The following is a 17,660-nucleotide window of genomic DNA, read 5'->3' on the forward strand; positions in this document are numbered from 1 at the left end:
AGATAGTGTGTGATGTGTGTGGGGGTTATATCGCTTGGGAAAAGGACTAAAGATCTTACCGGGGCAGCGAGAGGGCCAACAATAACAGCCTGAAATATAACAGCAGTGAAAGAAAGCCTCACACTGACAGGAGGAAAGCTGGGCCCCAGCAAGTGACTCCGCAGATCAGAACCTCTTCTGCGGGCACAAAGATGGGCGGGATATTTAATTCATAGCTAATGTGCAAAACAAAGAACATTGTTTTCTAATGACAATGTAAAACTGCAAGGCAAAAAAGGCACAGTGTGTTTCCAGTGATTGGAAGCACATGTTTGGAGAGCGAGAATAATGGCAGAGTTATAGAGGCGGCATCTTCTTTGTACACATTCCCAAGTCAAAAAGACGTTCCAACCACATTTGTCATGGGAACTTCAGCCATGTAAACAGACTGCCTTGACCCCCAGTCATGCACTGACTAACACACACACACACACATGCACGTGGATAGACAGTGAACACACTCACCCATGTATAACAATCAGCAGCCTCCACTACCAGAAAAGTCAGAGTGCCCCCTAGTGATGCTTTTGTTACAATTAGATCATGTTGATCTGGCTCAGGTTTTCATCTCCTGCAACACAAAAGTTGTTAGTGACAAAGTGATGATGAATGGAACTTGGTTACAATATATGAACTATCGAGCAAAGACAATGTTTTGGCTCTAAAATTGTCAATAAAACAAACTTAAAAGACTGCTTTGACAGCACCATTTCACTGAATAAATAAAGTTTGAATTCATATTTTTCCAGTTAAGCCCTAAATTCTATTTGTGTAATATCAGTAAAATGCTGTGATCGCTTAGGACCATTTAAAAGGAGAACTGAGCCAGTGCCATCTGCACAGGGGTATCACTGGGGGATCTTACACAAGTTTGTTCCCCCTTGACTGCTGCACCATAGCTTATTTAAAACGAAACACACACACATCGCTCTTATTCATCAGTGTACTGACTTCTGATCTTTAAGGACACAAGGGTTTTTCAATCAAAGCTCTGATTGAATACTTTGCCATCCTCAGCACTCTCACACTCACAAATACACATACAATGTTGACAGAGAGTGTCTTGAGGAACATCATTTACCACTTAGGCCCCTCCCCGAGGACCATGCCATTCTTAATGTGTGGCAGATAGGTTGATAGCTCTGGTTTCTGTTGAGAAGTGCATGTCAATCAACAGCTCACGTCAACGTCACAGAGGCAAAGTGTTTCTGAAAGATCTTTTTACTGAGTGCCTTTCTATCCATCCTCTCACAACCCACCCATACACACACACACGCCCGCGCGCAGCCATTTCCATCTCAGCAATCACTTCTCCTAGAGTTCTCCTCTTTGGACGTGTAACAGTAATTGAGGTTGCTCCCTTGGGTGCAGTGCATTCTGGGCTGTTAAGTGCTGTTTCTTGTTGTTTTTTTCTCAAATGGGTTGTATTTTGGCTATTGTGTTGTTTCTTCCTGCTCCTCTATAGAAGTGTAAGCAGTGGGCCATATTTACACGTATCATTAGAGAATAGAAGACACTGTGGGGCAGCTGAGGGCTCATCTTGCCCACTGGAATACCAATCAATACAACAAAGAGGCTTAATACTTTTTGTACAAGCCCAGTAACAGGAGAACCAAAAGCATATTTTGACGCAGATCAAGTGATTTATTGATTTACTTATTTATTTATTTAAGTAATTCATTTCTTCCTTTATTAAACTAGACCACTTTATCTTACTCATAAGATGGCTGTGTCTCTATGATGACACTGTCAAGGATGTTCACTTGCTATGTTGACCTCCCTGCTCACCACCATCAGGCCTGGCTTGAGTACACGCCATGACCTTTCCACACATTGATGACGTTGTCTGTCCAGAAGAGGGAGTGATTGATCTGGATTGACACAAACAGCCAGTGCCCTGCCTGGCCTGTCACACAACATCACTGGGTCACTGTAGCATGCCTGAATGCCAGATGAGGAGGGATGGAGAACACACAAGGTGGTGACCTGCTGACTATGTTGAAGGCCACAGTGTTGGGCGCCACAGAACTGGGTAATATGGCTCAATTGATGTCAGATTTCAAGGCAGATACTTTGACAATTGAAAAATACACAAGAACATGCTATAATCAGTGTTTGATAGAAATGTGTTTTTTAAAGGAAGTGGGACACTTTGACCTACAGATTTTTATCAATGCTCTATGTTGGCAAAAATGATGGAATGTCATAACATGTCTTAAACAAGACAAACAACGGCTGTTGGATTTTTTTTTTCAGTGATGGGGTCTTTAAGGCATTTCATCCTTTTTTTTTATTACAGTGTACATTTAGTCTAATTCAGGCTAATTCACTCAACTCCCATGGCCCAAAACCACTTGAATGGCTCTTTTGAAAATGAACAGATTAACCTCTCTCACTTTAGCTCTTTCTCTCTCCCCTGATAACTGTCTTTCTCCATCGTTTGAATCGGTGCACTTTTATTTTTAATATTGCAATAAGAGGAATCATGACAAATGTAAATATATATGCAAATAATTGAAAAAAGAGATATTGGAGGAAAAACATTCGACGGAAAAAAGAGATATGTGTAGGAGGACCCCCCCCCCCTCCCCCAAAAAAAAAAAAAGATAATGGCTTGTCATGAGGCACCTCTAATGGGAAAATGCAAAAGTCAATTAAAACAAAAATTGCATAAACAGACTCTATAAAAGCCAATGACCCAATATTAAAAAACGACTAACTTCCAAATATTACAAATATGTAATGACATTGAGTGCAGGTATAATGCTAAATTGCTTAATTGACCCAAAAGAAAGGTATGGTTCACTGGTGGTGTTTCTAATATGAGGTTCTTAGAAGCAAAACGATGATTTGACTTTGTTATGATTATGGATTTAGGAATTAAACTTACATAGATGTATATGTTGTTTATTGTCTTGTCTTAATCAATATATCTTCATTTGTCTGCCCCTGAACTCTCTCTTAACCTCTCTTTTGTTGTCACAGACGCATATTTTCTATTTGTATGCTTGCAGTTTCAAATAAACAATTTAATTTAGTTATCAATCACCTGTGCTGATGAAATATATTGACAATCAATAAAATCTTTTAAAAAAAAACACCGATATGCATTGCAGACTGGGAGTGAAATGTGAAAACAACAGATTTTCGCAACAGATGCATTTACTTACACAAACAATGGTGAGGCCTTCAAACAACCTAGAAACTACAACTCCAGTGCTGCTTTACACAACGTGCGTGACGTCACCAGGGCATTTCCCGTAGTACCTCTCATGTCTGCTGCGTTTGCGCCTCCTGTCTTGAACGGGAGGTGGAGAAGAGTTTACTTTACGGAGTTGAAGGTTTGGTTTCGGCGAACGTCTGGTGAAGGGTTTCGGCGAGGCAGAAAGACACTTCTCACAAAGCCAAGATGCTGAACATGTGGAAGGTCAGGGAGTTCGTTGACAAAGCGTGAGTATCTCCCTGCCAAGTTGTGTTTATGTCGTGTCATTTGTGTCTGTAGTTCACCTGTTTGAAAGAGACACGTACCCAAAACTTTGACGTCACGTCACTTAAACGACTTCGCTAGCCCAAATGCTACTAGCAAATTAGTGAGCTGACTTTGACAAATACTTTATATCTTAAGTGTGCGTACCTGTTGTCTTGTCACGGATATGTTACATGGTCGTTCGGCTAATATATGGTGACATTTGCAGTTTTATACCACCACTTATCGCGCCACTTTGTGCGCTTTCTCCGACACTGTAAGCTAACTAAGTTGGCTAACAAGCTAATTATCAAGAGCCTGGCTAGCTAGCTTTAGCTAACTAGGCTAGCCAGCTAAGCTAGTTTGACAGCTCCTGGACTTAGCAGTCCGGGGGAGTGTTTGTACATAATTATTCGTCATAGAACACACATCGCCCAACCGCAATTATTTTCCACAATGTTGAAATGTATATTTTCCCTGTACCACGGCTGTTATGTCACCTGTAGCTAACTTTTATTCAGCGTTACAGCAGCTGTACGCGAAGTTATGTTGATCAACTTTGCACCACATGGATCAGTTACTGTCTTCCGAGTTAACAGCCAAATGATTATGTTTGTTTACATTGTTTGACACTGACTGTTTGTCAAGTGAAAAGAGTCAGCTCTTTGTCCGGCAACGTAAAATAAGTCCTTGGAAAGTTGACCCCAGCTAATACACAAGGCCATTATATATTTAAACGACAGTTGACGCTTCAAACATATCAAGTCAGTTTACAACACACAGCCAGCAGTTTTATCCGTTACGATATATAATTATATGTGACTCAGTATGGGCTGTAATTATTAATGGATTTAAGTTACGTAAATATATATGTTCTTCTTTTAAAGTAAATATGAAGTTAATTGGGGGTGGAGTGGCTCAGTGGTTGCAAAAGATATCATGGTCGCTAGTTCAACTCCACCCCTGGCTGATTGTACTCAATTCCCCTGAAGTCGCTTTGGACAGAAGCGCTTGCTAAATGACATGTAATGTAATATAATGTAATTGTTTTCTTTCCACTGTCTTGAATATGAACATTGTCTAGTACCTTTGTTCCTTGATCCCAATAAAATAAATGTGCATGGTTTCTTGACAGATAAAAAAAATATTCAGGGACAGAATTATATCGCTGTTTTGGAAAGAAATATTTTCCTTTTTATATTTGGATTTTTTTTGGACCTAAAACAGAATAAACTGAAAATAAATAGTTGCTACCTAAATTTATGTTTGATTTAATTAATAAGTAAGAGATAACCAAGTAACTCAGAAGAAGAAAGTGGTAAAAATAGTTCATTCACTGTGACTCATGGGTACGTGAATCATGAGTGTTTGCGTAGTAAGATGGCTGTTACAGTTCAAGCCCGTTTGGCCGACAGCATTTATTTAGTACCTGACGTTATTTACCAGCTAGTACTGGACTTCTGCACCTTTGGGGCTGTGCATCTTATGTTGTGCTGTGTACTCTGGTTAATTTTTAGCTGCTGACTAAACGTGAGCATGCTGTGCTCTACTGTAAAGCTATTTTGAGGAGGCTATTGTACAGTTTTTTTCCTTCAAAGGTTTAAAGGTTAATAATGCTGACCAAGACAATAGTGTTTTCTTTTTAAGTTTCTTCTTAAGCCTCTCCAAGACTGCATTCCTGCTGAATGCAATTGTCTCCCTGGAGTGTGACCTCAAGAAACAGAGTGGAGACAGAGAGGAGAAAGACAGGGCAGATAAAGGAAAAGCATGAATTTCAAAGGCTAAATGGAAGGCAAGGGAGTTCCCATGTTCATTTTCATCCTGGTGTGTTTTGAGATACTCGGAAACATTCTCTTTTTTGTATTGACTCAAATTATACAAATTGTGACCAAATAGTGAGTCATGACTGTCTTCATGTAACATTTCCTGTTGTATGATAAAATTGAGGTAGGGTGATGGAAGCAAACTTTGTATCTTGTTTGATTAGACCTTAAACAATGTTTGAAAGCAACATGTTTTACAATAGCAATAATGTATTATATTTATAGGCACACTTGGTCAAGGACAGATATACATTGAAGAAGAACATACATTAGCTGAATTACATGGGACATGTTTTGACAGTCTGTCAGTGTTGTCTCTTCGACTATCATGAAATCTGCATGATAGTATGTCATTGTGAGAGAGAATCGCAGCTTCCGTTTTATCTGGCTGAGAAATACAACTGTAGCCACCAGTGAAATTAGTTAAATGTTGCATCACTGCATTATATTATGTGTAGCTATCATTTATGCCAACATTATACTGCATGCTGAACAATGTTTGAGGATAAATGCAAAGTAATCAGACTGATATATGAAGCTAAATCAAAAAAAAAATAAAAAATAATGTAATCATTCTTAACCAAACTTTTCTCAAGACATATTCATACCTGAAATGTGTTGTATAAACACATCAGAAATCTGTTTGGTAGAGGACAGGGTTCATTATCTAAATCCGTTCTTGAAAAATTGGCATTCTAAGAAGTTGTCTTGGCAATAACCAACTTTTACAAAAGAAGAGAGTATGCTGTCAAAGTGCTAAACATACTCTGGACCTAAGTATTGTAATGGAGTCCTCATTAAATACCACAGAGAGGGTGTACTGCTCTTAATCATTCTATGTAATCAGTGCTACTCTTTCATGTCCTGCACATGTTATTGCTGATGTGGCTGTAATAAGGAAGTCAGTCAGTCAGTCATCATCTACCGCTTTATCCTCTGCCAGAGGGTCGCGGGGGGTGCTGTGGCAATCTCAGCTACATCGGGCGATAGGCGGGGTACACCCTGGACAGTTGTAATAAGGAAGTATGACAAAGATTTTTCCATATTGTTGCAAAAGGAATGATGGTGATAATATCATTTGCCCAATAAAATGCCTTGATGGTTGGTTATAGATTGTATTTCAGAAATAACAGAAATAAACTATTCTTATCTATGCTAATCAGAGAAAAATACAACCACTTGCCATGGAAAAACATGGCTTATGCATCAGAATTAGACCTACATTCTTTATCCTTAGGATCCTCAGAATATTCTGTATTTGGAAAATCCTTGGTAGCATATCCTACACAGACTAGATATTAGAAGTACATTAATTTTGTCTTGGCTATGACTGTGTGACAGCATATATATACATACATACATACATACATACATACATACAGAGACCCACTGGAAGAAACTGCAGCAACATCTAATGTAATCTCATTTAGTACAATAGAACAGAATAAAGGACATGACTTTGTTTGTCTTAGAATAAGATTTTTCTGATTATGTCAGGCTTCAAAACTTGCCTTGTTGAGTACCCAATACATTTTCTTCCATGGTTGTTGACCATGTTGTGTGAGCTACCATTTGTGTAGTGATATTTTTTTTACTCCTAGAATGTCAACAGTTAACTCACAGTGAGTACATTCCTTTTTCACTGAGAGACAGCATTACTTTACGTTACGTTTGTATTGTAGCCTGTCTTTGACCCATGTTTGTTTTGTACTCTGTATTTTTAAACAAATCAACACCCACATGTTTATATATTTGTAGCGAAAGCTACAATATTAACAGTGATTAATACATAATTTTTTTCTGTAGGTTTAAATTATTGCTGAACAATTAATCGTAATTTTTTCGAAATTGCAATACAGCCTACTGCCATTTTCAAATTGCAAGAGTTGACTATTATTTAAAGCCAAAATGTGTCAAGATATAATTTTAGATCAGTTATTGTCTTTACCTATACACATTTTATTCTGCAGACTGAAGAGAACATCTTTGTTACATCTAACAGATCTGCACAAATATCACCCAGCAATCATTGTAAATGTTTTTCAAATGAGAATAATGATAAAAATGACCATTCCCTCTGATCCTATCACAATTCAAAATATTTGCAATTAGATATTTATTCAAAATCAGTCAGTCCTAGTTTAAATGTAATTTCATGATAACCTTAATGTTATAATGTCCATGTTGGTCTAGAAAGAGGCCATACTGTAATAGCCCCATGTTGAATGCACATGGGTGTGGTTTGTAAAGTCATTCATTGTCTGCTGCTTTATCCTCCACGTGAGGGTCGTGGGGGGGACTGGTGCCAATCCCAGCTGACATAGGGTGAAAAGTGGGGTACACCCCTGGACAGGTCGTACTTTGTAAAATGATGTTTATATTTTTATTTTAATGGACAGAACCAACGTGGTGATGAACTACTCAGAAGTGGAATCCAAAGTCAGAGAGGCCACCAATGATGACCCCTGGGGACCATCAGGACAGCTGATGACTGAGATTTCTAGGTAAGAACAATGCAGTGTTGTTCATATCCTGCTACAAAGAACCAAGGTCATCTGTTCATAAAATATAGCCACATAAAGACTATCCTTAAGCCTTTTTTTGACTGCAGGAGCAATTCCAGGAACACTTTCTAGAGCTCAGGAAAATCCACCTTTTTCTCAGTTGTATATGTTTTAATTTTGGATCCTAGCATCTTGAACATGTGTGCATCATTCAGTCAAAAGGCTGCAGGTACTGGTTTTAGTATCAGTAATAATGATGATAATTTTTACTACCTCTGTTTTATTGTTGTTGTTGACATTTAAACTAGAAAAGTAAGCAGGCAAAGCAATGAAAACATCCTATTTTGAAAATGATCCTGACATTCAGTCTCTTTACGTGCCTTCATATCTTTTTTTCACATATAGTTGCACAGCAATATTATAACAAACCTTAACCTCCAAATTCAGTGTTGCTCTTTTGCTGCATACAAAGTAACATATGGATGATGATTGCATTTAATTGCAATATCACTTGCCTGTGTAGTAGCACAGACCAGTCAACTGTCCCAAACAAACAATAATTTAGTCACTATTCTTCTCATTAGCCAGCAGGTAACCCCCATCACTCTTCCCAGCAAAGTCTGCAAAAGGTCCCCAAGTCTTTTTAAAGTGTTCATTGTATGTTTCCCATCGTTAGACACACAGACATTTCCCGAAATTCATCACTTAACTTGTAAGTTAAGTTTGGATGGTTAAAATGCAAAATACACATCTTGTGATGGAAGGATAGGTTAGCTGACACTATTTGCAATAAAATAATATACAGTAGGTCTTAACAAAATTCTCTAGTTTTTAAATTGTCATTATTGCTAATATTATCATCTTAGCACCAAGTAATTTAAAAAAAATAATAGTAAAATGATTTCTCCCTCTTTGTCTTTCTTGTGTGTTTAGAGCGACCTTCATGTATGAGCAGTTTCCAGAGGTGATGAACATGTTGTGGGCCCGCATGTTGAGAGACAACAAGAAGAACTGGCGGAGAGTCTATAAGGTCTGCTACTGAGCCGTTACAGCATAAATGCTTATTAATAACAAAGGACAGCAAAGCTTTAGTTTTGATTATCATTATCAATTTGGGACCAGAAACAAATTTAACAACTTAACAGTTCTGGCAAACAAAATCATGCTCATAAGCCTACATGAGAGAAATCACAACTGGAGTAGGTCAGATTCTAATTAGGCCCATTTTTAAGAATTAAAGCTTCAGTAAATGTTTTTGCTAAAGCTGATGTGTCTTTTCTCAGTCTTTGCTACTATTGGCCCATCTAATCAAGAATGGATCAGAGAGGGTTGTTACCAGTGCCAGAGAACATCTCTATGACCTGAGATCATTAGAAAGTTACCACTTTGTAGGTAAGTATTTTTTCTTTCCTTTCCCCTCCTTTATACCATCTCTTTCTTCACGTGTTGAGGGTGTGTTACAAATACAGGCTTTAGGGATGTCCTGATACAACTTTTTCACTTCCGATACAATACCGATATTGTAGCCTTGAGTATTGGCTGATACCGATATCGATCCGATACGATATCAGCACGAATCATGCATACTTTAATTACTTATTTTGTATTGTGGAATGTTAGAATAGGCTTGATCCAGTGATATTACTTAAACAGAGAACAATAGTCAGCAACAGTAGGTAGAAAAAAAAACTGACCCATTTATTATTAACCAAGGGATTACATAAATTTTAACTTTCAACATAAGAATATTCGATTTTTGCCATGTTTCATACAGTCTATGGTTAATTTCACCAGGAGGAAAGTACCAAGTGCTAATGGGGGTGTTTTCAGAACACCCGTGTTTCACAGGTAACAGTGTGTCTTCAGAGAACACCCCCCTTTGTTTTCACTATTTTGGATTAGCCCAACCCACACAGGGTGAGTGACCGATATAATCCGATACTTGTTTTTTTAGCTGATATCGGACTGATATCAATATCGGATCGGGACATCCCTAACAGACTTGTCAAACTAACGTCAAGAACAAATATCAAATTTTGTATCTGTACAGCTTTGGCAGGAGGAATTATGTCATCAGGATGTTTGCCTTTCTGTCAATTTTTTCTCAGATACTCTTTCAGGGAATTTATTAGACTTTGGAGTTCTATGGTCACTTAAAACCTCACAGATCATATGCGCATGTGCCAGTTCGAGTGGCAGCAAGTCCCACTAGCTCTGAGTTTTTGTGAATTTTCCCCCATGGGGGATCAATAAAGTATGTGTCTATCTACAGAACACAGTTTTGTGTATAAGCTTCAGAATGGACATTAATCAAAAAATATGATACTTTTGACACTGTAATACAAACGTCTTATCAGGTTGAAAGTATAAAGTGATGATGGTCAAAAGTCAGTGCTAATGTGGCATCATGGAAAAAAAAAACATGGTAATCCAGGAACAGGAGGAGTGAATGTAATGTCATTCAATGCTGCTTGACTGGCTGCTGGAGGCTTATAACCACAAGGTGGTTATTCCAGTTTGAAATTGATTGTGTGCGGCTTTCTACACCTCAGCAATGGAGAAGATTGACAACAATAGATTCAGTTTGGTCTTTAATGAATGACCGAAGGCCCTAAGAATCTTCTCACACATACACAAAGCTGCTTTCACTTATACTCTCAATACTATTAGATGTTTTTTCAAGCCAGGATGGTCAACTTTGTGTTGTTTCAGTTCATTGTAAAGCTTAGTTAAAATTGAATAGTAGTCTTTAACAATGTCTTTGTCTACATCTGTTCATAGATGAGAATGGAAAGGACCAGGGTGTGAATGTGCGTCACAAAGTGAAGGAGATGGTGGACTTTGTCCAGGATGATGACAGACTCCGGGAGGAACGGAAAAAGGCAAAGAAGAATAAAGACAAATACGTTGGGGTATCCTCGGACAGTATGGATTCCCGTGGTTACGGTAAGTCCTCAGGTGAGCAAGTAATAGAAACCAAAGCATAATTGATGCAAATTTAAGTTTTGAAAATAAGTTAATGTCCCCTTTACTCTTGCTTCTGTCACTTTTCCCCTCCCACTTAAATTCCTTCCAGCTGGAGAAAGGTACGATTGGAGCGATAGTCGTGGAAAGTGGGACGACGACTGGGAGAAGAATAAAGGGCAGTTTCCCTTCAGTGAGAAGTTGGGAGAGATCAGTGACAAAATTGGTAGCACCATTGATGATACCATAAGCAAATTTAGAAAGAAGGATAGAGATGACTCACCAGAACGATTTAGGTAAGAAATGGATGCGTCTGAATATTAATAAGCATAATGAGCAACCACAACTTCTTCCGTGCTTGTTGTCATATATACTACCATAGATCTTTCATTTGGTTGAAATCACTAGCATATGCTTTATCATTTTTCCTTTTGTCAGTTATATTGCCTAACTATTTTCTAATCAATGGGCTCTTGTGGTTCTGTGTCTCCAATAATTTTTCATCATTCATTAATTTGTACATGTAAATGAAATGGTAAAAATTTGAGGACAGAAATGGCTTTTTGTCCCCTGATAGATAAAGAATATCTTTTCTCTGTCCTCACATCATATGTCTGTCTTCATCTGATCTGACCTGAGAGTTTCTCCACAGTGACAATGAGGAGGACAAGGGTCGCTCATCTCACAATGGCCAGTCTGGGAAAGAGTTTAAAGATGAAGAAGAGACTGTTACCACGAAAAGTGTACACATTGTCCAATCAACAGAGACAACAGCAACACGCAAAAGAGGGGTCCCATCCAAGAAAGTAGACTTGGGGGCCGCAGCCAATTACACAGGCGATGGGAGCAAAGCAACCAAAACCACCACACAGGTAGCAAGGGTACACACAAGAATATAACATATGACCTAATGTGTCTTATGTTTACACTATGTCACATCAATGTTCTACATTTCAGCCTCAGCCAGCAGCACCTCAGCCCTCGTCTACTGGTCTTGCTGACCTACTAATGGTGGACCCAGCACCAAGCCGGCCCACTGCTACAGGTACAATGTCATACCCTGACATGTTGTGTCATATGACCAGACAGTAACTAATGGCATGTTTCCATCACGGTACAGTTCGGCTTGGTACAGTATGGTACGGTTTGGAATGGTGAAGCCCTGGGTGAGGCTTGCGTTTTTACTGGGAACAGTACCTTTACTTGACAGGCAGGGTGTGTGCTGTGTCTGATAGCCGCTTTGAGGAGATAGGTAGCGGTACATTGGACCAGTGCACCAACAATGAACAACGACATTGAAAGTGACACAACAGACAACAATGGAGCAGCTCTTTTTTTTGTGGCTGTTTGTCTCAACAAGACGTCAAGCTTCGTATGAGAATAGACTGCAGATGTTGAACACCGATCGCATGGGAGTGAAGCTATTCTGCCACTCAGTCAGCTGACTGTCGCGGGTCTACCTCCACCCGTACCATACATTACCATTACTCTGGTACCCCAAGGGAAGGGTAATGAAAAATGGAACAGTTGGCTGGTTATTTTGGTACAATTTCTAATGGAAACCCAAAACAATACGTACTGTACCGAACCGAACCGTGCCACAAGGCAAGTGATATTGGTTGCATTTCTGTGGTTTAAGCAGAGGTTTTGGTTGAAGAATGAAACCTTAGGGAATTGACTTCACTATGTCCAAAATGAAATATATGCCTTGAAACATGTATCATTCACATTTGGTATATTCTTAGCAAACATGCTAGACACCAGTAAATCTAGAAAATTCCTCAGTGACTACGGGACAAGACTCCTTTTGTAGTGACAGTGCCCAGCTGCTGACACAAGCTTCAGATTTTGGGGACAGCAGGGGGAGGGAGTTGATGTATAGGAACTAAGTGCACCAGATGTTTTTAGAGCAGTCCCTGGTGAATCGAGAGGGTGGTAGCACTGAACAGATGTTTGGCCTCCTCCACCTATATACAGCCACCACCTCTCCCTCCCTCCTACACTTGTGACACTGAAGGAATGCTAAGTATGGTAGAATGACACCTGGAGTGTGCTTGTGTAAAATTAATTTGTTCATGTCTGGTTCTCGATGCAGACCTGATGGGTGGATTTGCAGACTTTGCCTCACCTGCTGCCTCAGTAGGCATCACTTCAGGTAGGTTTTTTTTTTTGCAGGGTTAGTGTGTGCATGTGTGTGCTGTGTTGTCACAGACATTCTGCTAGAATATTTACAGGGAGGCTAGGAGCAAGCCCTGGCCATATGGAGCTTGCTACCTGCTCTGCATAACAAGAACAGACACACATCAACTCCTGTTATGGATGACAAGGAGACGGGGACAGAGGAAGTTGGTGGGGGTGAAGGAAGCTGAGAGAGACTAAACAAGCTTGGCCAGTTTAATAAAAATTTAAAATATGGTCACGGAGGATGTGCTGTAAAAAAGTTAAACTGGTGTCACTAAAGACTGTTTATTCTTAATTGCTTAAAGACCGGTTCAGATTTGCATGACTTTGATTTGCTCAATGCAGTTATTTACACAGCTAACAATGCAAACATTACCGTTTGAAAATTGCACAAACCTTTACTCAACTTTCTTTTTTTGTGTCATTGCAGCAACACCAGCCTCTAACAGTAATGGAGACTTTGGAGAGTGGAATGCCTTCCCTGGTGGACAGATGCCAGTATCTGCTCAGACTGCTGACACCAGCACTAATGACCTTTTTGGCACCATGACGACAAGTCCTGCCGCTGTCCCTGCACCCGTCCCAGTCTTAGCTCCAGCCTCTGCTCCAGCCTCTGCAGATCTCTTTGACCTGATGGGTCCAACTCAGTCTCTCACTTCCTCCCAGAGCCTGAACTTCAGCATGAGCAGCACACAGAGCATGAGCACCACAGGCCTGCCCCAATCTATGTCACAGGTTTGCATGATTGCACTCAAACACACATTCTTTTTTTTTTCTTTTCTTTTTCTTTAATCTCTATGCATATTATTACAAGACACAAATGATCCAGGTGAAAAATACCCATGAGCACTGTGTCAGCACTAGAAAAATTAGATGTAAGATTATACACAATATTAGCAACAGATTAGATATATCTGTACAGCAAAATGAATTAGTTTTTAAATGCATAACCCACAGGGTTATAAATTCCCATCAGGGATATTAATTTCCCATTAAGCACCTATGCTATTAGTAATATTCTGGCATGTAAAGACAAACAGATGTGAGATATTGTCCAACTAACTGAAGACTCCAGCACGAAAGCTTTCATTCTCCCACATCGTGGACCACAACAGTCAGTGTGCGTGTGTCTGGTGGCGACATACGTAACTCACATGATTGAAAGATGGAGGACAGGCATGATGGTAGAGGGATAACATGCAGTATCACCAGATGCTCGTCTCCCCTAGAGACCACCCACTAACCACCCTCTCCTCCTGCTACTGACACACAGGATGAGAAAAATTAGGTCTGAGTTACAAAAACATTAAAACCTCAGCAAACACCCACATATGTCGATGTTAAGAGGTTGTTGACCTACTTAGAAAAGCAGATTCTTTGTTGCACTGACAAGATGCACACCAATGCCTCTCATTACTTTTAATGTATTTATCATTGTTTATTTCTGTGAATAAGGGATCTCCCTAACTCTGTATCTGTGCTTGTCTGTCATCACCAGCCCTTCCAGAACATGGGTGGTCCACTTCAACCACAGCCTCTTCAGCTGATGCAGCAGGGAGCAGCCTCTCAAGCTGCAGGGTCCAAAGGGTCCCTCCCTTCTACCTGGGCAGACCAGTCCGTAAACATCAGCCTGGATTTCTTGGGTCCAGGCGTGCACCCTCCCAAGCCTAACCAGCCCAGTCTCAATACCCTCCAACAAGGTGAGTAAAAACTTGGAATGAATAGACATTATATACACAGAATCTGCCCTCTTCATCAATGGCTACATTCATACTACTTGGTTTTCATATGAAAGCAGCATTTGCACATTGTACTGGCAAGTGTTTCAGCTTTCTAATTCGAACGTTACTTTTATCTTTCTGAGCCGTCAGAGGAAATCCTCCTCCTGGCTCTACAACACAACACCACAGGTTTAAAAGTAAATCAAATGACTCATACATCCTGTTGCACCCAAAACTAGACTCAAAACAAAGCTACACCCCATGACCAGATGGATAAAGAGATAAAATAATAATGATTTATCTTTTTAATATACTCAAGAATAGTTGTATTAACTAATGTATGGTTTACTTTGAATTTGGCTCTTTAATTCATTGAACTCATTGTGTAATTTTTCAGGTAACCAGGGCAACCTGCTCTCCCAAGGAATTTCCACTATGAGCCTTGGACCTACTGCAGTCAGACCACCTGTAAATCCCATGATGCACCCTGGTGCAGGGATGGGCATGGGGATGGGAATGACCCCCAACCAGGGCATGATGGGGATGGGCATAAACATGGGAATGCCTCAAGGAGGTATGATGATGGGAATGCCTGGTGCCATGGGAATGGGGATGGGGATGGGGATGAATCCTGGGATGGTCCAGCAGCCCAAACAAGATGCCTTTGCTGACTTCGGCAACTTTGGAAAGTGATGGAGCTGGAGAGCAAACATTATCAGGAGGAGCAGTGTAGGGCTCTCTCTTTCTCTGTCTCTCCCTCTCTACGTCCATCGGTGAAGGATTGTTATGAGCTGCAAACAAAGAGTACTTGAATAATGTAAACTATCATAATACCAACACCCTGCAATCTCATTATTTTTTTAAATGTTAAACTCCATAGTGATAAAGATCTCAGTGTGTGTGACTGTGCGTGTGCGTGTGTGTGTGTTAGTGTGTACATGTGCACACTGTTTGAGCCAATGATCTGTCGCTCTGGGTGGCGGTTTAACAGTGTGCCTTGTTAGTTAGTTAGTTATGAGTTGGTAAAAAGGAAAGTGTGTGTCGCCCTGAGTCAGGAAGGATTTGCTTTATAACCTCAAATTAAATAACCAGAATAGAAAAAAAAAAAGTATATAATTTTTTCTTTACTGAATGAGTTTGGATGACGATCTGCCATTTTAACTTTCTAATGTAGAACATTTACAAGAGTTGTCAAGTAACCTCTTTTTCTTTTGTTTGGTCCTCGTTCTTCCTTTGACCTGTAAATAGAAATATTGAAGCCCTTTAAAAATAAGTTATGATGTTCCGATAGAAGAGGCAGTGACATTGTGAAGGGTTGTGTCCTACAGACCAAATGTGATAAGACTTAAGACCTATAACGAAGCACATTGACACCTTTTCTTTGTACATACGTGTCCACACACTCCAGATGTGGCCTGTCAGCAGTGCTTCAGTAATGAATGTGTGTGGAGGGAAAGCTATTGATCAGATTTAGGAGATGCTCCTTAAACAGACCATCATTTGTGGCCTTTATTATAAGTATATATATGTATATCTATATATTTTACCTTTGCATCAAAATGAGATAATCAGTAGGTAGAGAGAGCCTCGAACAGGGGTTGTGGGTTCGTCGTTATAGCACCGAGTGCCTGAAAGACCTTTGCCTTTTCTCTTCAGTCACCTCTTGGATGGAGACAATGTAACTGCAGTGTTGAGGACAGCTACGGACACAACTTCTGTACTATGTACAAATATGAGTTTGTACTCATGCCTCAAGCCAAGTGTACTTCTGTACATAAATCAGATGCAGTTATGTAATTATGTCACTCGTCCAGTTCTCTTGTGTGTCCCATGCACATTTTTATTGTTTCCTCTGTTCAGACAAGCGATAACTTCAGTTCTCTAACAAATCAAAGCATCCGCACCTCCAGTGTTGATGCAGACTGTTATGATAGCGTCATACATTTATCTGTTGTTTATTAAAATGTTCAACAGTGCATCATGTTCAATCCTGCCTTCTCACCTTCCATCTTTGCTAAGGTTACACATTTAACACGGCAATCTTGAAAACATTGCTGCTGTAATGACTGTCATTAGTCCAAGTCTACATGTGCTACAACTCATCGGGTACTGACAGTTGGGAGGAGTGAGTGAGATTCCGTGTGCTGACAGGAAGTACAGTATGTTGGAGTGGTTGGATGAGGATGTGTTGTAGGGTAAGGGATAATGAAGAATCCCATTCAGCTGTACAGCAGTGAAGCGATCTGAGATTCAAGTGCCTGCTGATGGTTGCCTCCTGACCCCTGTAATGAGTGATTGATAATAAGTAACTGTGGGCTGCCTGACATATTTGGTGTGTCAATGTGGAGATAAATAATTCACTGTCCAGTGGAGGAGGCAGTGGATTCTGTTGCCCCTCCCAGGAGGATTGAAGTTGTGCTTCCCCTTCTCCTCTGTGGGCTCCAGACGCCGAGCACACTAACACACAGTAGCCTTGCATTGGAGTCTGAAGCATTAAAATGACCAAATCTGTCTGTTTGCTGTTTTATTAAAATATCTCAGTCGATTGTTTTATGCTTTTTTTGTTTTTTGTTTTTTTTTTACATCAAATCATTTTGACCTTCTCTAAAATAGGATTGTTTCTAAAACACTAGTTTATGCAAATGTAAAAAGAAAAAAAAGAAGAAAATCCTTTGAGACAGATGAAATTTTGCATCATTCCCATTTTGATTTGATTAAAATATCAAGATTCTTTATCTACAACATTAAACACTTGATTGAAATCTGTTAATGGCGTGTGTTATTTGGTGTGCTGTGTCATTAGCCTCATTCAAAAGAGCTTCAAGCAGCAAAAGTGAAGCCACTGCGCTTTAACTTTGAAATTTCATTAAGTTGAGCCAAGTTTGTTCACTTCAGTTTGAGGCCATTAAAATGGCCTGTAGACGCACGTACTATAATATTGTGCTCATGTTCAAATTAATAT

The 17,660-nt window shown here is 39.7% G+C and overlaps 1 protein-coding gene across 3 annotated transcripts; it reads left to right on the forward strand.

Moving 5' to 3' along the window:
- Positions 1-3,310: 3,310 nt before the first annotated feature.
- Positions 3,311-17,252, forward strand: clint1a (clathrin interactor 1a). Of its 3 annotated transcripts, none has more exons than XM_058650230.1 (12): positions 3,312-3,489; positions 7,728-7,832; positions 8,766-8,862; positions 9,116-9,224; positions 10,614-10,790; positions 10,909-11,092; positions 11,449-11,668; positions 11,754-11,841; positions 12,892-12,951; positions 13,408-13,712; positions 14,476-14,677; positions 15,096-17,252. In XM_058650230.1, exons 1-12 carry the CDS (start codon positions 3,449-3,451, stop codon positions 15,389-15,391), a joined length of 1,884 nt encoding a protein of 627 aa, XP_058506213.1. In that variant the 5' UTR covers positions 3,312-3,448; the 3' UTR covers positions 15,392-17,252. The 3 variants fall into 3 exon arrangements, with proteins under 3 accessions (XP_058506215.1, XP_058506213.1, XP_058506214.1); XM_058650231.1 differs by having other exon boundaries at positions 3,313-3,489; positions 10,614-10,778; XM_058650232.1 differs by lacking the exon at positions 12,892-12,951 and having other exon boundaries at positions 3,311-3,489.
- The last annotated feature ends 408 nt before the right edge of the window (positions 17,253-17,660 follow it).

Source organism: Solea solea, chromosome 14 (genome assembly GCF_958295425.1).
Source record: "Solea solea chromosome 14, fSolSol10.1, whole genome shotgun sequence".
In the NCBI taxonomy this organism is placed as follows: domain Eukaryota; kingdom Metazoa; phylum Chordata; class Actinopteri; order Pleuronectiformes; family Soleidae; genus Solea; species Solea solea.